At 40.8% G+C, this 27,953-nt stretch overlaps 1 protein-coding gene across 4 annotated transcripts; it reads right to left on the bottom strand.

The window, feature by feature from the left end:
- Positions 1–60: 60 nt before the first annotated feature.
- nsd2 (nuclear receptor binding SET domain protein 2) lies at positions 61–27,953 on the bottom strand. Of its 4 annotated transcripts, XM_051951435.1 has the most exons (23): positions 26,835–27,773; positions 26,539–26,687; positions 25,713–26,369; positions 24,909–25,101; positions 24,548–24,711; positions 22,993–23,433; positions 21,689–21,893; positions 20,097–20,197; positions 19,792–19,903; positions 19,518–19,633; positions 19,192–19,281; positions 16,388–16,514; positions 15,537–15,737; positions 14,962–15,141; positions 12,982–13,138; positions 11,319–11,521; positions 10,360–10,463; positions 9,928–10,197; positions 7,974–8,090; positions 7,469–7,610; positions 5,863–5,969; positions 5,468–5,666; positions 61–3,853 (listed from the first exon to the last, which is right to left on the bottom strand). In XM_051951435.1, exons 3-23 carry the CDS (start codon positions 26,337–26,339, stop codon positions 3,555–3,557), a joined length of 4,155 nt encoding a protein of 1,384 aa, XP_051807395.1. In that variant the 5' UTR covers positions 26,340–26,369; positions 26,539–26,687; positions 26,835–27,773; the 3' UTR covers positions 61–3,554. The 4 variants fall into 4 exon arrangements, with proteins under 4 accessions (XP_051807395.1, XP_051807346.1, XP_051807360.1 ...); XM_051951386.1 differs by lacking the exons at positions 26,539–26,687; positions 26,835–27,773 and adding an exon at positions 27,798–27,953; XM_051951400.1 differs by having other exon boundaries at positions 26,539–27,773.

Here is a 27,953-nt window from a genome sequence, read left to right as displayed (position 1 = left end):
CATTTGTGCAGATTATTCAAGACAAAAATCAAATAAGAACCCAGCAGTGCAGACAGCAGATGAACGTTGGACCACTTTTTTTTATTGCACGATTCAACTGACGTGAGATCCTGCACAAAAGTGTTTCAGCACTGCATCAAGAAAAAACAAAAAAACAACATACAATGTGGAGAAATTGTATGATATTTACAATAGATGCATCACTATTACTCACTTATACATTATGTACATATTAGTCTCTGGGTTGCTAGGACAGTAGTTACAGAGTGAAACCTCTACGCGCCGTTACACTTCAGCTCTACAGGGAATTACAGTGCTTAATAAAAAATAGATATAAAGAAAAACAACTGGCTGGACTACATTCACTCAAAAAAAAAAAAAAAAAATCAAGGTTAGGATGAAGATCGTTACACAAAATACTCGTACGAGACTCGCTGCACCCGTTCACGTGCCCCCGGGGCGGAAAAACAAACGAGAAAAGGTGCAGTTATGTTAAAAAATGAAACAAAAACGACCTCCTGACGCGTCTGTACAAGCCGAAGGTGAGTTTCTGGGGGGTTTTAAGAGAGAGACAACAGCGGGGTGAAGGTGAAACGGCAGAAACTGACCGCCTGGTGGGAGATTCTCCGGTCAAACTGACTCAGAAGTGAAGCCAAAGAGGACGAACCGGATGTTTAAAGTGTCCCGTTTGTTTGAAGCAGGAGAGCAGCAGCGACGTTTTAAAGGAAGGATAATCACTGTTCAGGCACAAACTAGCATCTTTAAAGTGGGAATGGTCAGATTGATGTGAATATCTTCAGCTCTGTTTTCTCAGACTTTCAAACAGACACACTGATGGTAAAGTGAAGATGAACCGGTCCGACTGTGGTTTTAACAACTCCAAAACTGTCCGGAAAGACGCCCGAGGATGATGAGGAAAGGTGGACAAAGAAAAAGGATTTATTGCGGGGTTTTCTGTCACCGCAGCCTGTTCTGGGAAATTACCGCACAAAATTAACAAAACATGATTTTGTGAAGCAGCGACGTTTTAAAATCAGCTCAAACTCGCGTCAATCAGGATTTTCTTACAGTTTTTGATGTAAATCTGGAAAAAAAAGACAAAGCAGCTGTTGGGAAAGATGATGGGATGATTTATGCAGCAGAAGGTGAACAGAAAAAAGATTTGTTTTGGTATTTTTCCTCTCACTGTAGCCTTTTCTAGCCAAAGAAAATGCACTAAAGCACTTATTTAGAGCTGAAAACTTGACATAAAATCCTCGATCTACTGACATACAACCGGTTTTGTTGGAGAACAAGCAGATCTTGGCGCCACAGCGGATAAAACAACGTGATTTTGGAACCAGCGACGCTTTAAATCCAGTTAGAACTTCACAAATCAGGATTTTCTGAGAATTTTTGATGTAAAAATCTGAAAAATGGACAAAACTGTTGGGAAAGATGAGATGAATGAGGACGATTTATGAAGCAAAAACTGAAAAAAAAAGATTTCTTTTGGGATCTTTTCTCTCACTGCAGCCTTTACTAGTAAAAAAAAAATGCACCAAGTTATTTATTTAGAGCTGAAAACTTAAAATAAACAAATAAGAAACTCCTTGATTTACTGACAAAAGCAGTGATGTTGGAAAACAAGCAGAGTTTGGTCACAAAAAGTGATTCCGTGAACCAGCAGGAGAAACTTTGTCCACAAAAATCAGGATTTTATAAAAGTTTCTGATGTAAAAACCATAAAAATGGACTAAACTGTTGCTGGGAAAGATGATGAAATTAACCTGAGGATGATTTATGGAGCAGAACTTAATAAAAAATCATTTGTTTTGGGAATTTTTCTCACTGTAGCCTTTTCCGGTAAAATAATGCACTAAACTACTTATTTAGAGCTCAAAAACTGGAAATAAACAATCAGAGACGACATAAAATCCTCGATCTACTGACAGGCGTGCAGTTTTGTTGGATAACAGGCAGACCATTAAAAAACGTGATTTTGGAACCAACGACACTTTAAATTCAGCTAGAATTTGTCCAAATCAGGATTTTCTTTGAGTTTTTGATGCAAAAACCATAAAAATGCACAAATATCTTCACTGTACATGTAAACAATGCAGATTTTTGAAAGCAACGAGCCTGAACTACATGAGAGTTAAACTGTTTTCATATCAGCAGAGGCCTTCCTTGATAATTTAGCACAATGTCCATTTGGGTTGCCACAGATTTTCACTTTAACGTCTGATGAACGTTGTCTACTTCCCAACAGCTGCAGATTTCTTAATAGATTTACTATTTTCAGCTCTTACATGCATGAGTCTTTAAGTTTCGGGGCTTTTACTAAGACATGGATGCCAATCTGAGCGGTATTTTTAAGCATTAGAGGCGTACAGAGAGGAGGTCAGCCATGTTTGTGGTCGTAAATCCAAGCAGGAAGCCCACATGGAGACTGGAGGCGATGGACTTCAGGCTGCACTGCTGTTTCAGACGTAAAGAAAAAAAGCTGGTTCTACAACTGAGGCTTTGCTAGACGCTGACTAGAAGAGCCGAGTTCCCACTTCGCTCCGTAATCCTTCAACACGCGATGAATCTCCCAAACTTTGAGCTGCTAGCCAGTGCTAAAGTGTTGGACGACGATCGGACTTTAAAACCTCCTGAGGATTTAAAAAGAAACACGGATAAAAAAGCCCAGCGTTCAGGTTCCAGACGATTGAAAAGCACCAAAAGGACTCGGCTCACAAGGATCGCTCTCATTCCTTCATTTTTAAAATCGCTAACGGAGAGCGCTGAAGACCTGTGGAGCTCCCAGTAGTGTTGTAAGAATACCCTCGTTCTGATCCTGGACACGAGTCGCAGCGACAAACAAACCCTCAAATCTAAAGAGTAAAACTAAAACGAAAGAGGTCGTAACAACAGCAAGTATCTCTACAGCTAAATGAACTACGGCTACGAAAACAAAGCAAAGAGGCGGTCTGAAGCCGATCCATAGTGTCTTGTTTGATATTAAATCTGGCATATATATACTATATATAAAAATAAAAGCCATCCATTTGGCCGCCTGTCTGACGTCCGTTCCAGTAATCAGCATTTTGGTCTTTGATATACACATATATAGATATAGCCATAAAACTCTGCTGTTCAAGGTAATCCGTGTCGAGTGAAGCGGGGCTGAGATTCAAGTTAGCAGACGGCGAGTTTTACTTCAGGCCGGATCCCGTTTGTTTTGTTATTCTGTTAAACAAAAACGACGACGACGAGGAAAAAACAAAAAGGCAGTTTGTTTGGTGGAAGAAAGGAGTGAATCCAGCAGCTGAAGTTCGATTTGTGCTTTACCACAGGTGGTGTCGCCTCAGTGCAGACAAAAAAACAAAAATAAACCTGAAGGTGTTCAAATAAAAGTCGAGCGGCTCGTTCGACGCCCGTGAGAGATCAGCGGCTTTCCCTGATGACGAAGATGTACAGTGCCTTGGTTCCTGTGATTCTGAAAACATGATGATGATGTCCGACAGTGAAGGAGGAGGAGGAGGAGGTGTGAGTCTTTGTTTGGTCTTTATCCGCTCTGAAAGCTCCTTTCAGGCCTCGGCTGCTTTCCTCTTGGAGCCTTTAGTTTTGTTTTCGGCTCCGTCCGTCTTCCTGGAGCCTTTAGACGGATGAACGGCGGCGGCGTTGGCGTCCGAGGCGACGTCCTGACCGACGGCGTCGGCTCCGTCCAGCTCGTCGTGCTCCGTGCAGCACAGCTGGCCTGTGGGCGGCCACGGACGCAGCGCCCCCTCCTGGTGGGCCTTGCAGAAGGAGTTGGGGCAGAGCTGGCAGAAAGCCTCCGAGTTTTTCCCGCAGACGTCACAGTGGTGCCAGGGGCAATCCCAGCGGCCTGGAAAGAAAAACAAAGAGATGACTCAGAATTTGTACATAACTATTTAAAACTTGTCTAAAAACTGCCCTAAATAACTTCTACTGTGTTCAAAATGACTCAAAACCCACATACAGTCACATTTCTTGCATTTATAACAGCTCCATTTTTAATCTATTGTGTATTTAGAAAAAGTTTTTCCAAATAAGGAGAAATTATTGTATTGTTGCCAGCATTTTTAACATCCCCAGGCTTTATTCTCCATTTCTAATACATTTTGTAATGTATTTATAAACATATATTATCTGGCAGATATTACATTTTAGGGCTTTCTATGAAAGATGTAAAATTAAACTTGTAGTAACACGATTTTGCTGCAAAAATAAAAATATTGTCAGACCTGACTCCGCTTTAGTTCAAACTTATGCATTGATTTCCTGCAAAATGAAGACACAGCTGCACGATTACAGCTTTAAAAACTCAAAACCAAAGCAATCGCTGGGAAAAGTGGCGAGAAAAGTTTCAGGATGATTTGTGGAGCAGAAGGTTAAAAAAACCTTGGCAAATGGTACAAAACAAATAGACTATTTACTGTATTACAGAGCTGCAATTATGTACAGATTAAATGGTTAGATGACAACTATATCAATCAGTTTGAGAGATTTTGGAGGGATGAAATAGTTTGATTCTAGTTTCTAAATGTTATTTTTCCTCTGTTACAGCAAATTAAAAATCTGAGTTGCAGACAAAATAAAACATTCATATCAGGCTTTCATCAACTCTTTTTATAGACCACACAGTCCATTAATAATTAGTTAAAATGTATCATTAGTTGCAGCTCTACTGTTATATTTAACCCTCCTGTTGTCCCGTTTTAAAGTTTTAAAAATGTGGAGAAAAAAATAAAAATATTTCACAGTGAAAATTTCTACATTTTCAAAAAATTTTTAGCAAATTTTTAAACTTTTGGTGGAAAAATAGAACAACATTCAGAAAAAAAATCAACCAAAATCCAGTGAATTTCGCTGTCAAATTTGGGGATTTTTTATTTTAAAAAATAAAACTTTTGAGGGAAACTTTTCAGGAATTTTCTTCCTGAAGATTTTGAAAATTTTTATAAATTTGAGGAATTTTTTTCAGAATTTTTTTTTTTTTTTTTCAGACAAGGTAACAACATTTTTTGGTAAAGACAAACACGAGGGTTAAAAGAAAAGCAGCAAATTCTCGCATACGAGCATCCAAAACCAGCAAATGTTTGGGATTTTTACCTGAAAACTGACCAATTTACTGCTAACTGACTCAGCTTCATTAGAAATAAACTAAATCAAGAAGAACCCAACGGTAAAAACAACTCAACACCCAGAAACCAAAACAAAGTAAAAAAAATATGTATTTAAAAATGTTGGAAAAACTGATTGAAATCATAAAATGCTGCCGATTTAAAGCCTGTAAAGCTGTTCTTACATTTAAATCTTCCATAAAAGGTCTCACTCATCAGAAAAAAAGGCAAATTAAATAAAAATAAACATCTGCTGTTGCTCCAGTTTTTATTTACCACCTTTATCTGTGCTGCCGTTCCTGCGGCTGGGTGCGATTCATCACCTGAAGCCGATAATCTCGGCCGGTGCTTCTTACCGAAGGGTCTCTTGGTGAGGTTGAGGCAGGACAGGTGATAAGCTTTGGTGCAGGTTTTCTTATCACAGAGCACCAGCTGCCCTCCGTCTCTGCAGCGGAAACACTCGTCCTCCGACTTCTTCTTCCCCTCGCTTTTCCTCCTCTTGTACTTTCTCTTCAACCTCTTTCCTTTGGGGTCGGCGGTTTGGCCGTTTGAGTTCTGTGACGGAGAGAAAAGTCGATAAACTGGAAACCTGATAGAACTGACGCCGGGTTTGTAACATCAGACCAAGCTGTGATCGTAGTTCTCCAGCTTTTTCCAACTTTAAAAGCGGCCGTTAAATGTTTACATGCTGATAAAACCATGCTGTGAATTACATTACCATTCAAACTTAGATGAACTGATCTGAGCTCACCTTCGGTCGGTCGCCCAGAAACCCGCTGCAGTTCGGAGCTCCGCAGCGACAGACGGTTTTCTCGTTGCCGAGGCAGTCCAGGTTGTAGTTAAAGGTCAGCTCGGTACCTGACATACGGAACATTTAATTAAATAAAAACACGTTAAACTCGGATCCAGAGAAACGTTCAGTCCATCTTGGAAGAACGATCACATGTGGCTTATTCCATCTCAAATCAGAAGATTTTTAGAGCAACTTTTTTTTCCGAAAATTATCACAGCCATCATTTTAACCTGCAGTTCATGATAAAGAGGTTTCAAACAAATCGGACATGGCTGAGCAGTAGGGCTGGGCGATATGGCCAAAAGTCATCCTGGACGATTTTAATCGATTTTTGTTGTTTCTTTGCGATCTGTTTGCTATAGTAGAGTCATTTTTGGGGGTTTCATGACCAACCTCTCTGAACCTTTTGTCTTTATGGATTTGGCATTCTAGACCATTTTGAAGGAAAACTAGCTCCTATATACCTGCCAAAAATGACGGCTAACTTTTTTACAGACCGATTTAAAATGACCGCCAAAGTCGCTGCCACTGATGAGTTTCATTGCATTTGAAAATAGCAGCCGGCGGCCATCTTGGATTTCTTGATTATGTAATCAGTTTAACAGACTACAATTGACATGAAAAGATAGCTTGAGACCCAAAACCTCTGTTTTGACTCCAACAACAGCTTTCGAGGCCACATGGTAGTCGAGAAACAAAAAAAAAAAAAAAAAGTATATCGGTGGCCATATTGGCGGCCATATTGGATTTCGCTGTAATGGACATGTTTTACAAGTAAAGCAATGGCAGTATTGGAATGCTTGACCCCAAAAACCTATGTCTAGACACCAAAACCAAGCTCCTAGCTCAATTAGTTACTGAGATATAGACAGTGGCAGTGACTTTGGCGGTCTTTTTGAATTTTGGGCTGTAAAAAAGTTAGCCGTCATTTTTGGCAGGTATATAGGAGCTAATTTTCCGTCAAAATGGTCTAGAATGCCAAATCCATAAAGAATAAAGGTTCGGAGAGGTGGTCATGAAACCCCCAAAAATGACTCTACTATGGCTAGTGCTAGCCATGCCGCACTCCCGTAGCTGCAGCACTCTTCCCATTCTTTAGGATGCCTCTGCTGGAGGTGCTGAAAGAGGTTAGTTGTGCTGCTACTCTTCATTTTCACAGTATTTTTGCAATCCTTGCACATGACTGTAGTTTGCTCTGTGTCAGTCTTGTCAAAGCCGAACCACTTCCATATAATCGATGTAACATGAGGCCCTTTTCTCGCGACCAACTCTTCGTCTGCTGTTCTGTCCGCCATGACGGGGGTGTGAGTGTTTTGGCAGAAGGAGATGAGAGGCGGAAGCAAACGCCAGTGCACAAGTCGTAAAAGGCAGAAGAAGAATCTGTATTGTTATATATTTAAGCTCGCCTCGATTTTACGATTTGGCAACTTTTCAAATCGTCAGGTTTTAAAAACGCGAATTAATCGAATTAATTCTATTTATCGCCCAGCCCTACTGAGCAGAAGGAACCTGATGATCGGAGATGAAATAACTCAAAAGTCCAACGCGCTGCAGCTCCTCTCACCTGACGGGATGTCGCAGACGGCGAACAGGCCGACTCTGGTGTCTCCGTTCACCGTCCACTTCTGAGTCTCACAGTTGGGCTGACAGCTGTGGTTCATGAAGCGAGAATAGTTTCCTTTCGGACCGGCGTCGATGATTCGGTCCTAAAAGACGACAGCGGGAAGAAAACCAGAGCTGGTAATTACCTGAATGTCATTTATGTTTCATAATGACAACTCATTGCAGCACATCCACAGCAAACACTCCTACCGGCCCTGTCCTTCTATTATCAGCAGATCTATTTACTATGCGCGGTTGTAAATGTCGTATTGACGACTGTAATGCTGCAGTTATCTGACATGCAACATTCCCAATGCAATACTGTTGTGTTTATGTAGCTCCCAGTGGAAACGGGCTGCTGCTGAGCAAACAGAACCCAGAAACACTGTGGAGCCGTTCGCTGCTCAGACACATTTAGCAGAAGGTTTATTTTAACCAGACAGCACACGGCGTACGACGGCTCTGACCTTGTCGATAGTGAGCATGTAGAAGTCCGTGATGTTGTTTTCATGGGCGTACTTGATCCTCGCCCTGCACTCCTCCTCGTCGATCAGCTCTCCGATGTACTCGTTCACGAATTCTCCCTGTTTGAGAAACAACGTCATCAGACCAGTGACGCCTTCAAGCTGGAAATGTTTCAGGCTAATTCACCGGTTTCCCAAAAACTCTGCATCGATTTAAAACGGATCAGTACTGGCGTGCAAAAAAGTATTTAAGGTGGTAGTCTACCCTAATTTATTAAACAACTTCTTGTTATAATTTCTAAACAATGCAACCAATCAACGCAAAACTTGGCACAAAGAAAGAAAGATTTAGTAGAAGCATTTTACATTTAGCTAAAGTCTGCCACATTTTATAGTTTCCATGTTATCTCCTTATGTTACTATGTAGGTTTTAAGTAGATTTTTACTTCATCCAATATTTCTGATCAAATAGAAAAAAAGGACTCTTTTCATGGTTATCATTCAAGTATACAAAAATAGGAAAATCTGTCTACAGCCATGGCCATAAGTTTGGACACAGCATGACTTATGTCTGTTTTGATGTCTATTACAGAACATAACTAATATTTTTTGACAGCACCAGTTTAATTAGTCAACAAATCAACAAGGGATATAATATTATCAATACATTCCAACAATTGGAACAACTTTGTTCCCAAAACATAATATTAAAGAAAATAACCAAAAAATGCAGTACTTTCACAACCGAATTTGGTAAGAATAACAAAATGACACCAAACTCTTTTGATGTTTTTTTAAATATGAAACTTAATATAGTTCTCAGGAGTTGTGTATTATCACCCAAACACTTCAGTATTTTGTGGTATTTTCTAAGATTCACAAGCGTCATGGTACTTGTGTCCAAACTTATGGCCATGGCTGTACTTAAAACATATACTGACAGTCAATAGAAACTTTGAGGTAGAAATGTACGCAGAATTCTACTTGTAGGGGGGTTGTAATTATTCATGGTGGATTTACTGATGATCTAGTGCCCTGGTAGTTGAGATAATGATGAGTTGTCATTTTGTCATGATTCATTGCACATGGGTTGGTCACTTTGCAAAAGTGAACCAAATACACACCAAGCAATACTCAGTGAGTATCTGCACAATGTGAGAATGGGTTTTGAAGGTCCACAAAAGGCCACCATTGTTAGTCCAGTGAACAGCATCATGCCGCGTCTATCACATGAACAACGTCTCCGGGCACTGGGTACGGTGGAGGCCGCTTTGAGCTACAGTGATGTACCCAGGCATATGGGCTGTTCCCAACCCACAGTCAGAAGCCTGGTCCAAAGCACTGACGGATTGCTGCCTGCATCCAAGCAAATGGAGGCCGTACTCAGTATTGACTGTTGTGACTTTGTGTTTGGCAGGTGCCGTTTTCTTTTGTGAAATTCTTTATTTTGAAATCATTCTTGAAACTTTAGATTTTTGTTTCTGTATGCCAATATGCTAAACAAATGATTCATAGGAAGAAAATCCAGTTTGGGGCTTCAAAATAAAAATTATGTTGAAAAATATGGTCTCAAAGTTTTTAATGACCGTCAGTGTACATAATAACATAAGGAGTCAGCACACCAAATTTGGTGCTGACAGCTATTTTCCTTCTGAAGATATTTGTTCCACAAGATTTTTTGTATCTGGCCAAATCTGTTGCTACCATGGAAACCATAAAATGTGGCAGACTTTAGCTAAATGTAAAATGCTTCTACTAAATCTATCTTTCTTTGTGCCAAGTTTTGTGTTGATTGGTTGTATTGTTTAGAAATTATAACAAAATAAGTTGTTTAATAAATGAGGGTAGATTACCACCTTAAATGCCTGACGTGTTCTTAAGCAGAGAGGCGTTATTTTTTTTTTTTACATACTGAATCTGAACAAGTGTAATTTGTGTTTTTATGCCTCGTACTCACCTTCTTGATGTCCCTCAGGGAGATCAGCCCCCAGCCTTTTCCCGGCGTCTTGATGATCTGGGTTTCCGGGTAGAGGCGTTTGGTGAAGTCCTGGTTGCAGCAGCGCTCTCCACTCGGACACACCTGAGGGTGGCACTCGTACTGCAGCATTCGGTTCAGACACTCGGACTCGAACCCGCACGGCCGCTCGTCCGTCGGCTTGCAGTTGCACTTGGGGATCTCAGAAATGTCCGCGGTGTAGACCTGAACCTTGCCGAAGGGTTTGTTGACCTAAGGAGGAAAAAATAGAACAAAAAAAATAAAAAATCAATAATGCTGTAAATCCATTCTGGGAGGAAAGTTCATTTCTTTCTCTATGAGCAGCAAACTCCTCACATGCAGCAGGTTTGAATCTGAAGGATAAAAGCAAAGATGCACAGCAGCTTTTCAGACCTTGATGAACTTATACGGGGGCGGCTTTCGGCTGTTCTCTTGTGCTTCCTTGGCCTCTCGTTTCAACTTCATCTCCTTGAATCGAGCTTCAGCCTCCAGCAGAGCTGAGAAGAGAGAGAAAATTGGTGTAAAAATCACAGTACGTGTCACTTAACCTGTGGGAATCTTCATTTAAACGTTGAGCTTAAAATGGCGTTTCAAAATAAAAGTCCTCGCTGTTTACACAAAGCAACAAATGTGCCAATATTTACCAAACATATGGCTAAATAACTTGAGTAAAAAATATATTGCGCTGCTGGAGACACTTCTGCAGTGCAAATTTGAAGCTGCATGCGTTACTAAAAATTGGCAATATTTAATTTTCAAATAATATTTCCTTCACATGTACAGAAATAATCTTTTCTCCATCAAAACTTTGGACAACTAATGTAAAATTAAATGTGCTAATATTTATAAAATGTGTCGCTAAATAAATGGAGCGAAAGAAATTAAATATCGTGGTGTCTTAAGACACTTCTGCAGTGTTAAAACTACTCCAAGCCCTGAAAACAGCTAGAAGCTGCATGTGTCACTAAAAACTGGTAATATTTAATTATCTCAAAACATTCTCTTTGACGTTTACATAAACATTTTTGTAGTCAAACTTTAGACAGTCAACGTAAAAATCAACTGTGCTAATAATTACTAAATGTATCGCTAAATAATTTGAGCGAAAAACAATAAATATTGTGGTGTTTTACAGACTGTTGTACAGTTTTAAAACCATTCCAAAAATCCTTTACATATGCATAAAAGTTTTTAAATCAAAGTTTGTCCGATCAGTGTAAAAGTCAAAGAAGAAAGAAGCATTTTCTCCAGTTAAATGATGGCTAATGGGGAAAAAGTGAAGAACAGAAGCAGAAATGCAGCATCTGACTAGTAAATAAATAAACCATGGAGGCGGTAGCGTAGATCTTTACCGTTTTTGAAGACTTTGCCGATGCCGGTCCTCTGGTGTTTGCTGCCCCGGTCGCCCTCCATGTAGGGAAACACTCGGCCCTGGTGAGTCCAGAAATAATCCTTGGAGCCGAAGAAGAAGACCGGGAACTCTCCAATCTCGTGCTTAAGGTGCTGGATGTTGGTGGGGATGCTCCTCGGGTGGTGGATTTCTGCCGGCCACCATCTAAGAAGAAAATGTAAAAGAGTTTGGTCTGAAGGTACAGGGCGTCCTCGGTTTACATCGTCATCGACCTACGGCGTTTTATCGTTGCTGGTTACGTGGAATTAGTTGGCGAGCGGAGCGTACGAGAACGTCATCACATGGCGCTATAAGACGGATTTGGTTGTACACCACCTTGGACTGTGCTACATTTGTTACCTCTTTGCCCTTCATTACGGCTCCCACGCTTAAGTCGGACTCTTGCCGTCTCCATGGAAGTGAAGTTAGACAGAATAAAACACTGAAGTTGTAAAAACAGTGCAACATATTCTGTTATCTTCTTGTAAAATGACTCATACGTGCATGGAAGTCATGGGTGTTTATGACTTTTCTGAAGAACTGACTGACACGCTGCAAAAACTCAAAATCTTACCAAGTTTATTTGTGTTGTTTTTAGTCAAAATGTCTCATCCCACTTGATTTAAGATAAATTCTCTTAACAAGTGACATTCCAGCAGATGGAGGGACTTGTTTTAAGGCAACACATCTTAAATATCTTGTTAAGTCAAACAATCTTGAAACGGTCTTGTTCCAACCTTCGTGTCGCCCTGCGGGTCAATTTGACCCGTTTTACAGTTTGAAAATGTGGAAAAAAAATTTATTTTCACTGTGAAAACTTCCACATTTTCAACATTTTTGAACATTTTTTGATGGATAAAAAAAAGAGATGTTAAAAATGTTTCTTAAGAACATTCTTAAAGAAAATATTACAAGTTTTATTGATAAATATGTAATCACTTTAGATATTTTTAGGATTTTTGGGAAGATTTTTCATTCATTTTTTGAAAAATATTTACAATTTTTATTAATTTTTCCTTTTTTAATTTTTATTTCTTGCCAAATTTGGTGATTGCTTTTTTTTAAAAAAAAAGTTTAAGAGAAACTTAAGGAATTTTTAGAATTCTCTTCCTGAAGATTTTGCAAATTCTTATAAATTTGGGGAATTTTTTTTCTGAATTTTTTGGATTTTTTTCATAGAAAGGAAACAATATTTTTTTGGTTCCCCTAAATGAGGACAACAGGAGGGTTAAGACATCTAAGCTTGACAATCCCAGTAAAATATAGCTTAAAATAATCTCCCCAGCTAATTTTAAGATCTCATTATCACACTTTAGTTCAAGAAATCTCACCAAGCCATTTTTTTACTTGCTCTATTGGCAGATTTTTTCCCCCCCACTTATTTCAAGGTAAAAGTTCTTTCAAATAATTTTTTCTCTCTTGTTTTGTGAGACGTTTTTTTCCAGTGCATAGATAGGTCCTGTAATAATCCTTTGCAGGAAGGATTATTAAAGGTTACATGATGCACGTAACGGCTTTGTTTACATTTTACGGCGAAAATCGGCTTGCATCGATCTGTAGGAACAGAACTTTGACTTTAGTCGAGGAACCTTTGCAAAAAGAAACAGCAGTGTGCGTTTTCTGACCTGTATGTTCCCAGTTTGACCCAGATGATGTCCCTGTACTTGGGCTTCTTCCCGGCCCGGCAGTCGTTGCAGAACCAGCTCCCGTCGGGCATCGCGATGTTCAGGCAGTCGGGGTGAAAAGCTGCAGGACAGGACTCGCAGCACAGCAGCTGTCCTCCTGAGAAACCAAATTAAACCAGAGCAGCATTTAAATGGATGCTTGGTTATGAGTGGGCTCCATTTTACAGAGGAGTCTTCTGCTCAGGGGTGATAAAAACAAGCTCAGTAAAGCGCAAATGTAGTCTGAAGAAGGACAGAAAAAACAAGCTGCCACGTACCGCCTCGTTAATCGACCCGAACATGCTGCAGCTCTTTTGTTTCTCGTGAAGCGGAGAGAAAACGAGGAACATGACCGGTGTGTTTAAGTGACTTTCTGCTTTCATGGCTAAATTCAAACACAAAAGACGAGCTGTCCTTGTGCGTTTCGGCATCATCTTCAACACATTTTCCACAAGATTGTCTGATTTCAGCTCGGAATTGCCTCCCAGGAGCTGCTGCGCTTCGGCTTTTCAGCAGCATCTAAGATTAACGGCTCCACGGTCGAGATTTAGAGCGGTGCATCGTGCCAAAACGACTCCCTAACTGCCCTTCAGAGAGATCAGGGCGATGATTTTCATGCTGCATTTTGTTGCTCTGCAGGAAACGCTTGGAAAATCTACAACCTTTAAACGTCTCATAATTCTCTTGCTGCAGAGCTGCTACGTATTAAAGCAGAGACTCCTGCGGTGTTTGATAGCAGATTTGGGCCACTTTGCCTGGAATAAAGGGCAACTCTGCAATTTTTACACTGCATTTTAATGACTGCAGCTATTGTTCGAGCCATTATCTGCTAAATAAACTGATCAGGAGCCAATGTGAGGCAGAATCCGGGTGTTCATCACCTCACAGTGGTTCTTCTACAAAAACAGAGGAGGTCTACTTCATATTAGTCATATTTTTATACATATTTTGAAGCATCGCATTAGAAAAGCTGGAATTTAAACTAGAATTACAAGAAAAGACGCTTCTTTTGCAGAATCAGTTTTTACGCTTGCTTGGTGTTTTTTTGTCTTTCTTGAAAGAGTTAATATACTTAAAGGGAGAGGAAAAGACCTTTTCTCACAGAGCAAACACTTAATTCACAGGACTGATCAGCTGTTTCTTTCACCGTCTTTGTGTCTAAAAAGCTTGAAACGCGTCTAACATCAGCTGACGTAAAAGAACAAATACAACTTGGAAAAGAATTCCTGAAGATTTCTCTACGCTTTCCTCTCAAAAATAGACAAAGTTTTGCTGCTAACGTGGTAAAATGTGCAATGCAAAATGGAAAACATCCCACTTGTGGATCCTAAACTGCACAAGCTGCGAAATAAAATGTAAAAAGAGCCTATGATAAATAAATAAAAGACCTAAATGTACGAAGAAACCACATGTATATCCATGCAGACACATACTAGTAACTAACTTTAGCCAGCAGCTAGCTCACATTTTAAAAAGGAAACCATCTTCTGGTCCACACATCTTGGGTTAATTCTTTTAAAATGATCATTTTTCTGCAAATATTCCTTTAAATTAAGCATATTCTTTGTGCTTAATATTCTTGTAATCGATTAGGAGTTGAAACATGGCCGGTATTTTGTGGAAACAAGCTTCATTCACAAATTCTCTTCATAAAAAACATCAAAATTTACTTGATAATTATACAGAAACACAACTATTGTCATCAATCGTGCCTAAAACTGTGAACCAAACCAGCTACTGTGTGCAAAGCAGCAAAGACACAAAGAAGGGAGTGAATAAACAACAAAACAGCCTCGTTCTCTTAATATTTAATGAGAGTTTTAGCGTAAACGTCGCTACCTTGCCGCTGAAATTTGAGCTTAAAGTGCCCTAAAAACAAAAACGATCAATAAACGCCCATTAGTGACGCCCTCGCCACTGACTGAAGGAGGTCTGACGAACCTTTGGAGCAGACGAAGCACCAGCTGACGTTGACGTGACTGTGGTGGCTGTAGCCCTTCTTGGCGTTGAAGTGGTTGGTGCAGATGATGGCGGTGTTGGTGATCATCTCGCTCCCCGCAGCCACGCACTGGTCGCCGATGTGATACGCCACCGGGCAGCGCAGGCAACGCATCAACCTCCCTGCAGCACGGAGCGAAGGGAAGACGCCAGATTATACAAACACACTGATAAACAGAGCTGCAACTTTAGTGTTTGGGCTAAAAAAAAAAAAAAATGGCAGAAAATGGTGAAAAATGTCAACCAGTGTTGCTTAAAACCCAAGATAGCATCCTCAAATGTCCAGATATAGAGAAAATAGTCACATTTAAGAAGCATGAATAAGATAACTTCTACGCTTTTGTCCTAAAAAAACAAACAAAAAAAAACACTCAAACACAACAGATATTGATTATTTGAAGGATTCCTGAATTTTCTCTCAGAAAGCTTCAGCATCCCAGAAATAAACCATTAAAACTGCATATTCATACAAACTGATAGAAATATGACAAGATAAATAAACCTGAAGACGTGCTCACCCTTGGTCGACCTTTGCTTGGTGCGGCAGCCGTAATGGCAGCTCAGGCAGGCGTGAAGCGGGCAGCGGAAGCCTCTGTTGTCGAAGACGGTGACGGGGTTCAGACGGACGCAGGCCTCGTGGTAAAACCTGCCGCAGTGCGGGACGTGGCAGCGGCGGACTTTACCGTCCGACTGCTTGCAGTTGAAACACGAGTGAACTCCTGAAAGGGAGGAAGACGACAGCGATCACAAACGTGATGCTAATTATACACCCCCTGTCAAAAGTTTTAGGACACTGTCTCATTCAAATAAAGTAGAACCTGTCCTACAACTTTTGACAGGGGGTGTATTTCATCATATGGATGTGATCAGGGCAGGACTCTGATCATACATGTAAAGCTTCAGGCAGATTGGAGCATGTTCAGGGCATTTACACAGCATTTGAAATTTCATGGCGAAGGATCAAGATTTCAGAGGCCGCCACGGACACGCCCTTTGACTTTGGAACAAGATTTTAATAAGTTTGGATCATTAAGGCCTCCTGCATGTACTGGCCCAATTTGAGGTGAATTGGAGTTTCCCCCTAGGAGGAGTTCACTCTAGAAAAAATGAAAAATGGGCAAAGTCTGACATTCAAAGCAAAATAGCTCACTTCCTGTTGGGTCTGGAATGTGGCTGTCACTGACTTTTTTGTTCAGCCTGATGTGCTGCATATGTGTAACAAATTTGGTAGATACACCCCCTGTCAAAAGATGTAGCACAGGTTCTACTTTATTTGAATGAGAAAGTGTCCTAAAACTTTTGACAGGGGGTGTACTTCCGTCATCGTGGCTTTAAGGTTGGTTTCCAGGATAAACTGCGGCCTCCTCACCTGTGCTGCACGCCTGGCACAGTAGCTTGTCGTCAGGTTTGAAGGACGAACCCAGACAGTGGAGGTGAAACATCCCACAACATTGCCCTTCACAGGGCACCAGGTCCTCACCAGCCTGTTCACACACCTGTACAGAAACGCATTCACTCAGATAAAACACATATGCACACGCAGGGGCATATGGAATCAGAATTAAAGTTCATTCATTTCATTTAAATCTGATAACTGATTGAGTAGGTTTGATTAATACGGCTATATTTTTATTTTCAAGCTTATATCTGTAATTTTATCTGAGATACTGTTGTTCAAACAGCCTCACATTTTAATGTGTGCAAAGAAAGTGCTACAAATGGGTCTACGAGCGATCCTTAAATTAAATAATGTTGGAACGTATTTCATGCATTTCTGATATCATGAGAAAAATTTAAATTTTACGTAATGCAACTTTCAGGCAAATAAGAGACGGTCAAGAAGAAATCTCAAAAATGTGATGATTTAAGATGCAATAACCCAATTATGGTTGCAGACGTCCATCATGCCATATCGGTATAATTAGTGTTTTTGTATTTTAAGCTCGTGTAATGTGTGAATCTCCAAACTGATGGATAAATAAAGCTCATCTTATAACAAACCCTCCACTGTTCTATTTATTACGTGCTCTCAGAATACATTCACTAACTACTAGTAAGATAAGTAATAAAGGTTTTCCTCGCGAAATAAAAAAAAATGACGAAATAAAATTCAAAGACGCACGAAATAAAAAAACGTGAAGAGGCGCCGTGCACCACTGAGACTGATGATTTTTGACCCTCCTCGCCTACCGTAGCAAAACGCTCGCTTCAAAACGGAGGAAGGCGAGGCTGAGGAATTAGCAGATGCTCGTCAAATAAATCGGTTGTGGCTTCCTATGCAGACGAGAAGATTGCGGATAAAACAAAAATCGTGTGCTACAGTTCGCCGTATACTGCGGCGAGTACAACTAGTTCACAGTTCAGACATTTGTAGGTCTAGACTGCAGCTCCTAGGACTGCTGTTTGTTTTCCTTCTCATTGGAGAATGTAGTTATCCTGATTATTACAACAACAAAGCACTTTATTGAGATTTTATGTCTGTATTTGCACTGTAGTCTAAATAAGGGGGAAAAACTACAATTTTGTTTTTTTTCAAAGAGCATTTATTTTGTACTGATGCAGCATTATTATTTGTATTTCTGCATAAGGAAGAAAATAAAGAAAATGAGATTTTTGCATACCTTCCTACTGTCAGGGATGAGAATGAGAAAAAATATTTTCAGCTGAAAATTAGCCGCGGGTCCAGGGCGGAGCCCGGTGGGGGATTCAGGGGGGCTCTGCCCCCCCTGAAGCTCTTGGGTTTTTTAGATTTTACAGCAGTAAAAAGTGGCCTGAGAGTCCTTAAAAACAATTTAATATATATCAATCTGGTCCAAAATTATTTCTAAATGTCATGGTGATAGGGACTATGCTCTCAGTTTGCTAACATTACTAGCAGTGTAGGTAAACCAAATGGCTAACATAACTATCTTTATGTAAAATAAATTACCTTTCTCAATATTCTCTTCCTCTCACCTCACCAAGAAGTCAAATAATATTTCTGAGAATGCATTCTCAATGCAGAGTCACACACATGAGATTGTACTACAGTCAATGTTCTCTTCCTCTCAACTGACCAAGAAGTCAAATAATATTTGAGATTTCATTCTTAATTAATAGTCACACACATGAAAGATTATACTCCAGTCAATGTTTCTGACATTCTATAGCCACACACACACACACACACACACACACACACACACACACATCTACACATTGTTCAAACTAACATGTTTACAAGCTGCATCATTCTGTTCAAATGCACTCATGGTTCATTGCAAAGATTTCTTTTCCTCTTTGCAGCCAATTGGATCAGTTTCTCTGCAGCTTTTCTCTTTTCTGACTTATTGTGTGACAGCCTTTCCATCTTTGCTGCTTGCTCCTGTCCTCTCCTCTCCTGTGCCCTGCCAACAGCCTTCTCCTGGCACGCTGGACAGGGAGGGAGGCGGGCTAAAAGGTTGTCTATCAAATCACTTTGCAGGAATTGGGTAGGTATACAACCAATCAGCGCAACGAATAGGCTGACGTATCCTGTCAGAATCGTCGCGCCTCTGTCGTCACTTAGTTACACCCGCCTTCTGACTCTACACTTCATGGTGATTCGATTACAGTACTGTACATGACTGCTCTCACTGAGTGGCGGCTAGCATTCAGCGCGGTGGATATTAGCAGCCGTTCGATATTACGACTTGCCAACCATAAACATACCGCACCCCCCCAAAAAAATTTTCTCCTCGAATTTAGACGATTCACAAGAATGACCCTGGCAATGATAAAATCCGCGGAATTCCGCGGAAAATTCTCATCCCTGTACTGTTGGGGATTTTCGTTAATCTTTATTTCATATCGTGAGTATTTCGTATCGTGAGCCTTGTTTCGTATCGTTTCGCGAGTTTACCATTTCGTTACACCCCTACTAACTACCATTTGGAGTAAACGCTGCTTATGTCTTACAGGCTGCTATTTATAATTGTACAGCACTTTGGTTCAACTCCTGTCATTTTAAATGCACTTTACAAATAAAACTGACTTGAATCGTCTGACTCGACACAGCAACAGAAACAGGAAGGGTGTTGAGTTAAACAGTGAGAAGCGAAACCAAATCAGCTGAAACTAGGTGTGAGAAACCTGAAACTGTTAAAACACCGAAAGCGCGTCTTTATCCGGAGAATAAAAGTAGCGAAGGCCTACTTGACAGACGAACTCTTTCTTCCGTTCTCCCTTCTTCGTCCCGTCTAAACTGTCGCTCGGTGAATCAGGACGTCCTTCACTCCCAGAACCCTGAAGCAAACAGAATCGGAGCAAGACAACGGCAATCAGTAACACTTTTACAGCAAACAAGGCACATTTATTGAATATCAATCTAGTAATATCTGAGTAAAAAAGGCAGCTAATCCCAACCACCAGTGGGGCAGTTTGCTATAATTCCTGTGAAAAAAAATGACGCACGCACTTGAATTACTGATAATAAGTTGGTGTAATTTATTTTAAAACCGCCTGAGGTTATTTCCTCTCACCTCAGGATCAGGATACGGAGAGGACCGCCTCTTCTTCGCCTTGGATGGCGTCGCCTGAGTCTCCCCGTCCTGTTTCCTTTTCCTCCTACGCTTTGGTTTCGCTGCATCTTCTTCGTCTGTGTGCAGCCAGAATGTTTGGACTTTAACAGCAGAGTATTGCAAACCTCAGACGAGGCAGAAAAGAGATGATCCGTCCACAGAACAAACCACAGAGGTGTGAATTTACAGGCAAAGCCAAGAAATGGTGCAAATAAAGAGCATTATGGTCGTTTACCGGTGAGGAGAGATTTAGGCTTTTTCACCCATTTCGTGGGTTCTTTCGCATCTTTTACGTCCGTTTTCTTTCTTCTTCTCCTTTTTTTCTCCGTTCCATCTGAAGTCAAAGCCTGTGAAGATAAACGCTCAGTCAGCATGCAGACGTAAAAAACAGCACAAACAAACAAAAAAAAAGCAGATTCTTGGTTCAAAAATACAGCATTTTATTTTTCTAACACATTATAAGTGGATAATTCATCTTCTTCACAGGAAAGCGTCTAAAACAAGAGCAATCCCGCGTCCCCACATCATGCAGAATCTCACCTGTTTCTCAGCATCTTTGCTGGTTCTGCGTCTCTTCTTCGGCTGCTGCTCTTTGTCCGATGCATCTGCTAGCGGCCTTTTCTTCTTTCGCTCCCTTTTCACTAAAAACAACAAACAAGTTTATTAAAACACGTAAATCTGGTTTATCTAGCTGGGATATTAAAGGCTACCAGTGTGTTCAGGCAGCATTTAACGCAGCTCAACGATAAGTAAAAAAAGGCTTTCCTCGTCCCTAACTAGAGGCGAAAGAAAATAGAAAAAAGGGCCAACATGAAACGGTCACATTTAGTTTAAGGAAGATAAAGTTCAGACACCTACACTGGAATTCTCTCTACTGCCGTGTTTCCACAACATGCATTTATGCATATTTTTGAAATCTAAATATTACATTAGAAAAATAGCATCCCTAATTTTGCAAGAAAGCTTTGACGCCTGCTTCAAATGCATAAAGGAAGATGGACACACTTTTTTCAATTAAATTCTGACTTTCTGACTCTGCACAGCTTAAAACAGGGGTGTCACACATGCAGACGACAAAGTGTAAAAATTACAGAGACGACATTAATTCCAGTTTTTCAGTGAAAGTAAACGTCGTTTTAAATTTGTCCACTGCACTGCCATGACCTTTATGTGTTTTTTACGGATAAATTTACAAGACAGGAGGATAATTTAAGCTCCTTTCTTTACAGTTCCCACTTTAGTTTGCGTGGTGATGTGTAAATGGGTGTAAATTTTAAAAAATGTCTAGATCTTGACCACGTCGTTCAGTTCCAGACACCTGCGACTAAATGTTTTGTACCTTTTGTAGATAAAATGGCAAATGTTTTGTTAACATTTCATTAATTTTTCTTAACAAATTTCACGTTGTTCATAAAGTTTGACAAAAAGATAGTTCCGTAAATGTGAATGCTTTCAGAATGAACTTTTTTTTTTTGCACTAGATCAAAGAAAAAAACCTGGAGTTGGTGTTATTTATCATTTGTTATGCTGGGATTTTACTGGTCCGACCCATTGGAGATCAAATTGGGTTGAATATGGCTGAACTGAGATGAACATGACCAATACCAGCTGATAATTACAACTGTCCTCACTGTAAACAATTCCTGAAGACTTTTCTTCATTTCTGTCTTGTTTTGTTTCTTCTTTGCGTTTCTGTTAGTTATTAGTGTCTGCCAACAAAGCGACATGGATGCAAAGCCAAATTATGAGCATTAGCTGTTGTAAAGAACAGCTTTAATAACTTTTTGAGCAACTTTTATGAGCAGAAAAAACACACATTGGCCTTTAATACTGGATTTTCTCTATAATCTGTGCATGAACTAATTCTCCAACTCACTTTGGACAAATTTCACTGCATTTCTAAGCTTTAGCCAATAAAGGACAAATGTTTTATCTTCAAGAGGGGACATTTTTAAACACACTGGCCACAATAAATGCTGTATCCCACAGCAGACGACCCGCTTCTCTATTCCACTGCCCACATTTGGCAACTTAAAGGCGGAGAATCTGACCGTAGCTGGTAAACACGTTTGACCAACACTTGACCGCTGGATATTTTCGATGTGATGCAAGACTTTCAACTTTCAACCAACCTGGAACTGAAAGTGGAAGCGAGAAGGCTTCCGAAACGTCCTCCGTCGAAGAAACCGGCTTTGCTTTTTGCCTTTTCCTCACGGGGTCGGAGGCGTTGCCCGTCGCAGATGCTTTCTTTCTCCTCACCGTCTTGGTGGGAGACTGGGGCTGTCTGGGTCTCCTCTTTTTCTTCTGGGGTACGCCCGATTCGGAAGCTGAGGGATTCTGCAAAGAAAACAACCAAATGCATTTAATGATGCCATCTAAAATCAAACAAATTCTCTCAGGCTGTCAAATTATGATCATTGCATTATCATATTATGGTTGGATTAAAAAAAAAATGCTCGTTGTATAATCAAAAGTTGATTTTTTTCATGAATTTCTGATGCTTTAAGTGAAAATAAACACTCTGAATACTTGCCTGGTCCATTTTAAGAACTACAAACTGGTCAAATATTACTTTATGACTCATTTCCCTGCCTGCAAAAATGCGTGTACGAACTAGAAACCAATTAGATGATCGACAAAGATAATTATCAGCAATTTTGCTAATCAGTCAAGTTTCTCCAAAGTTAGGATTCACTGCTTTTCTGTTTTATATATTCATAAAACTAAAAAGTCAGTGTTATTAACCCTCCTGTTGTCCTCATTTACGAGCACCAAAAATACTGTTTCCTTGTCTGAAAAAAATACAAAAATTCAGGAAAAAAAATTCCCCAAATTTCTGAAACTTTGCAAAACCTTCAGGAAGAAAATTCCAATGATTTCTTAAGTTGTATTTTAGAAAAATCCCCCAAATATGGAAAGAAAATTCTTGTAAATGTTTTAGGAAATGAGTAAAAATCCTAAAATTATCTGAAGTGATTACATATATATCAGTAAAACTCCTAATATTTTCTTTAAGAACATTCAGAAAAAAAAAATCAACTAAAATCCAGAGAAATTTGCTGGATTTTGGTTCATTTTTATGTGAATGTTCTTGAAGAAACATTTTTAACATTTCTTTTTTCCCCACCAAAAAATGTTGAAAATGTGGACATCAGAAGTTTCACCGTGAAAATATGTTTTTTCAAACTTTAAAACGGGTTAATTTTGACCCACAGGACGACACGAGGGTTAAATAATACTTCTATAGCGCTTTTTAAGACATTTAAAGACGCTCTACAAAGTAGGCAGAATTTTTGAATTAGTTTTTAAATGTTGAAAACAAAAAAAAAACATCTGAAGACATCAAATTTCAATATCTTCCTTAATTAATGAAGTTAAACAGTTAATAAAAAAACTGATCAGATTGTTTGATGAGGTAAAGACCTATAACTGCTACCTGTGAAGACAGATGTGGTTGAAGCATCGCTTTGGAAGAAGTTGCAGCCTTCAGCTTCGTATTTGACAGGAATATGTTTAGATCGCCCGCTCCCCTTTTCCTCCACTCTCCAGCTTTGCGTTTTTTTCCGGGTGCTTTTGTCTTTTTCCCCGTTGAAGTGCCGTCTTGGGGCTGGGAGGCCGCCGTGGGTTCGCCGGTGGAACTCGCCAGCAGGAAGGGGAGATCGGGGCTGAGCCGACTCTCTCCGTCCAGGTTCATCTCGTCGCTGTGCACCGGCTTCAGCTTCTCCAGGATGAGAGGGTTCAGGTGAGGCCCGTTTTCGTCGTACACAAATCCAAAGTTGGCCATGCGAGTGTCCAGCGACATGCTGAGGGCCTCCTTGGCCTGAATGATGCCCATGTTCCACTGGGCGCGGAGCTTACGGGGGATAGAGGGAGTCGTCTGCATGACAGGAGGCGAAAACAACAAAATAAATGACATGGTGCTCAAATGGCTGGCTAGTAGTTAAAGATAATACCTGCCCAAATTTGTGCCGCTAACATATTTCCAGTGTGAGAAAGTCTGTTAAAGGTACGACTCGATTAGCTTCACGTGTAACTGCTTTATATTTAGGACAGTAGTTCACAAAAAAAATCCTCTAATACAACAAATTTGGTATCCATGCTGCAGAATACATGTCAGTATCTCCTGATAATATTATTTTAATGTGTTATATTTGGTTTTTACTGCACAAAATGCAATATATTGTGGAGTTGCAGCTGTAATCTAACAGTTTCGCCCCAGACAAATTTGTTTTTGGGACAATAAAGTTAATCTTATCTCTCTCATCTTTAAAAAAAAATAACATTATAACCCTATCATGCCCAACATGGGTCAACAGATTCCCATTTTCCACTGAATATGGCTCACTTCTGACCCATGTTGTGCATCAAAGGGTAAATACAACAAACCTGGTATCCAAGCAGCAGAACGCGTGTCAGTATCTCCCTATAATATTATTTTAATCAGCTTCATTAGGTTCTTATTGTACGCTGTGTGTGACAGGTTAGTTTTTAAGAGTATTTTGTTGAGTTGCAGCTGTAATCTAACAATTTACCCCAGACAAATTTCCCTTTAGGACAATAAAGTTAATCTTACCACTTGTATCTTATAAAACCAACATTTTAATACAACAAATTTGGTATCCATGCTGCAGAATACATGTCAGTATCTCCGTATGATACTATTTTAATGTGTTATATTTGATTCTTATGGTACACTATGTGTGATCGGTTAGTTTTTGTTTTATTTTTGCAACATATTGTGGAGTTGAAGCTGTAATCTAAATTTCTCTCCGGGACAATAACGTTAATCTTAACTCTCTTGTCTTGTAAAAATCAACATTTTAAAACTTCTAATTGACGTTACCAACTATCTAAAAACTGAAGAACGAAGAAAACTTGTATCAAACATTTTAAGGAAGTGCAGCGTTTTAATGTTGCAAGGAGCCAAGTCTTTCCAAACATATCAGACAACATCCTCTGAAGTCGATATGCAAAGAAAGTAGCTGATGTACCTTTTTGTGGAGCACCCTTGAGGCTGTCTGTTTGCTCCTCTGGCTGAGCTCCTGGTATTGATCCTCCCCAGTGAAGGTCACCAAGTTCTTCTCGAAGATGTAGCTTCTCTCTGGGGCGTCTCCAAAATACTGCACGTGGTAAAAGAGACCCGTCCTGCTGTTGACTGTTAAAAAAAAAAATTCAGGAAATTAATGATAATGGTATCAAACTGGCATTTAAAACTGGAAATGTGCCTCACGCACACACAGCACAAATGCAACACCAGCCATAATAAAAGTGTTTAACAAACCACAAAGCTCCACTTGTTAACTTTATGACAGAAAAGTTAAAATTTCACAAACGGTGACAAGCGCATCTCACTTTTGGGTTTCTGTTTGACATGATAGTTGATTTCTGGGTCTGTGGTCACCATGCAGGGCCACCAGGGGTATCCCGACACCTTCGTCCAAACCAGATCTCCAACAGAGAAGCGGACCGGCCAGGCGGTAGAACCTTCTGCTTTCTTCTCCGTCACTTCTGGCACCACCACTTTGGGTTCAGGCTCGGGCTCAGGCTGGAGAAGAGAAAGAATAATCAGCATTATTTCCCTACACATCATTTTGAACACATATGGAATGTGTCCACAAGGATTTAAAGACTTGTTCTGTCAATTTTCCATATTTTCTGATGTAGACATCAAATAAAAACTACAGAAATACAGATGTGGATTGTTTCCTTAAAATGTAAGCGTAGTGATTTCAAAACAAGAAATTACCCATGTATCCAGATGTTACTCAATTTTAAGCTTCTTGAACATTCCCTGAAGGTTTTTTTTTTTTGTAGAATTTTACATTTTTCTAATGTGGAACTCCTTAATATTTTAGAGTTTGCATCAATTTCCCCAAATTCTTGAGAGCAAACGCTTAAATTTCAACAGAATTAACAAACTTTATGTTTTGGTGAGTCAACATTTGAGCAGTCAACTATCCATAGAAAGCTTCCTATTGTTTGACTCCAGCTTCTTTTGTCTTAATACCATCTGACAGATTAACTGTGGCGCTTCATTGTGTTAATGTTTATCTTTAAAGGAGCACCAGAATTGCAAATTGCACTGTACTACAGTGACATAAGGAAAAATAGCAGTTCTCACTTTCAAAAAAATAACAGTAAGAACAAAAGTAAAACCTCAGCAGCTGCTCCAGCTTCCTCTACAGCATTTGTGTGATCAAGTGGCTCCACAGGGATTACAGATGAGCTGAAATTAGTCTGAAGGTTGGGTTTGAGAGGTCTCCCTTTCCTCGCCTTGGCGTCCTTTCTCTCGTCCGATCCAGACATAGTACCGTCAGCGGCTGTGTCCAAACTGGTCCCGTTGACACAGCACGGCTCAAACAGTGGCTGGTTGACCCCCTGGGGTATTGTCACCTTCAGTTCGGGTTCAGAATGAGGAATGCAATCGAGCTGATGGGTGCCATTAGTGGCGGGGGCTTCGGCGCCCTTCAGCATCGGGGGCTCCGGGGCACAGAGCGTGGGCAGCGGGTCTTGGTCGCCGTTCAGCACACGGGAGGTGAGGTCTTTGAGCCTCTCGTGGCTGTGGCTGTGGTTGTTGTGACTGTGGCCAGCCATCTTCTGCCTAACGCCGCCGTCTTGTAGTGTGGCAGCCAGCTGTACGGTAGGTTTGTCCATTAGCAGAGCTGGGTCACTGCCCATGTCCCCCCGTCCTTTCCGTACACTCAAGGACTCCGGTGGCTGCTTCATGCTGATCGGGTTGGCTGGTTCAGGCATCGAAGGCAGGGAGCTACCTTTGCTGTCCATCCCATCTAAACCCCCTCCAGGCTCACTGAGCTGCAGGACAAGGAGCACACACAAACTTCTTATTCCACAGGTTCAACAAGAAAGCATCGAGATCATGCAGGCAACCCTGTGCTCTTCATTCTGCAAATTCTGCAAAATGGCATTCTGGGATATGAATCCTATGAGCATAACATTACACATTTTACAAAATGGCACTCACTTGCTTCAGCGGAGCATGAACAGGGAGCTCGGAGGCGACACAGAATACTGCACCTGTCACGGAATGTTCCAGCCGCCTGCTTTTGGCTGTTTTTATAAGAAAGTGGAGCGACTCGATTGACCACAAGTCTGAAGCAACAATGCCACAGTCTAGCAAGAGAAAATTAACCCCTCAATGAAATCCAGATCCACACACACTGATCACAACTAATGTGAACGAGGTCATGTCAAGCCTATACTAGATTGCATCCATGCATATGAGCAAAAAAACCACAGGGCGGCCGGAAAACCTCTTACCGCGACAATTTTAACTTGGCTTTCCCAGGAGAAGGGAGCAGCTAGCTGCTAGTTGCAGAATGTGGCTCGGTGGTATGGAGGAGCAGCCTGCAGGCTCCACCGCATGCAGAATGCCCAATGAGTGGGTGGCTAGCTGTGCCGCGTAACCACCGCATTACCGGCTAGAAAAGCCGCGGAAATGGAAGCAGCTGACAAGCCGGAGCAGCGCAACTGGAGTGCGAATAATTGCTGGAATTTAATGTATCCCACTTCAGCTGCAAGCTAGCGTGTCTATTGTGTTTAACGGGACAGGGTGGTTAGCTTAGTTGCAATGTAAAGGCAGCACCGTTGAACGTCTAATTAGTGCTAAAGCAGACGTTTGCAGCAGCCGTTCCGTCCTGATGTTAACTATTAGCGTTAACGTGTAGCCGGTAGGATGTCAACCGTAGCTAGCGGCTACACCGTGTAGTACAAGAGAGGGGCTCCGACTATAATCTGAAGCGGAAGCCACGATGTGGGAATCTCATGGAGCCCTGCAACGGACAGGCGGACGAGCAATTTCCCAAAGAGCACAGCCGCATCTCTGTCATCACTACAGTCAGCCGTTACACCGGACTCCAGCAAATAGACAAAGCCGCCATCCCCAAAAAAGCCAAATGAGCTAACAGATTGAAGCCAACGCTAAATGAAGTGTGGCGTTGTCGGTCGTTTCTGCTGCCGCCCGTTTAAGCTGTTCTGCTTTTGTTTCGCCCATGAGCTTAATTTGTAGGCGCCATGACAGCTCGTTTCAAAAAGAAGCTAACGGTGCTAGCTAATGCTAACCAGCGTCCCATAGAAGCCAAGTCAAATTAGCACGGCTAGCTAGCTAGCGCCTCTCGCACTAAAATGGATGGTCGGCCCTGAACATCTGCACTTAGAAAAACTCCCGGCCGGCTAACACCGCTGGGTTGACAATAACATGAAAGACCGTCTCCGTCGGTTTACCTGTTGAACGTGCTCTCGGCGGTTAAAGGGAGAAAATGTCCGTATTCATCCTGAAAAGCGGAGGGTTTCATTCAAGTCGAATCAAAAGCTTGCGGGAAACTCAAACTCTCCGGCCGACCAGCGCGAAAAATACTCACTTCGGATTGGTCGGCGGCG

Source organism: Acanthochromis polyacanthus, chromosome 1 (assembly GCF_021347895.1).
Source record: "Acanthochromis polyacanthus isolate Apoly-LR-REF ecotype Palm Island chromosome 1, KAUST_Apoly_ChrSc, whole genome shotgun sequence".
Lineage (NCBI taxonomy): Eukaryota > Metazoa > Chordata > Actinopteri > Pomacentridae > Acanthochromis > Acanthochromis polyacanthus.
This window is presented reverse-complemented; position numbering and strand designations above follow the sequence as displayed.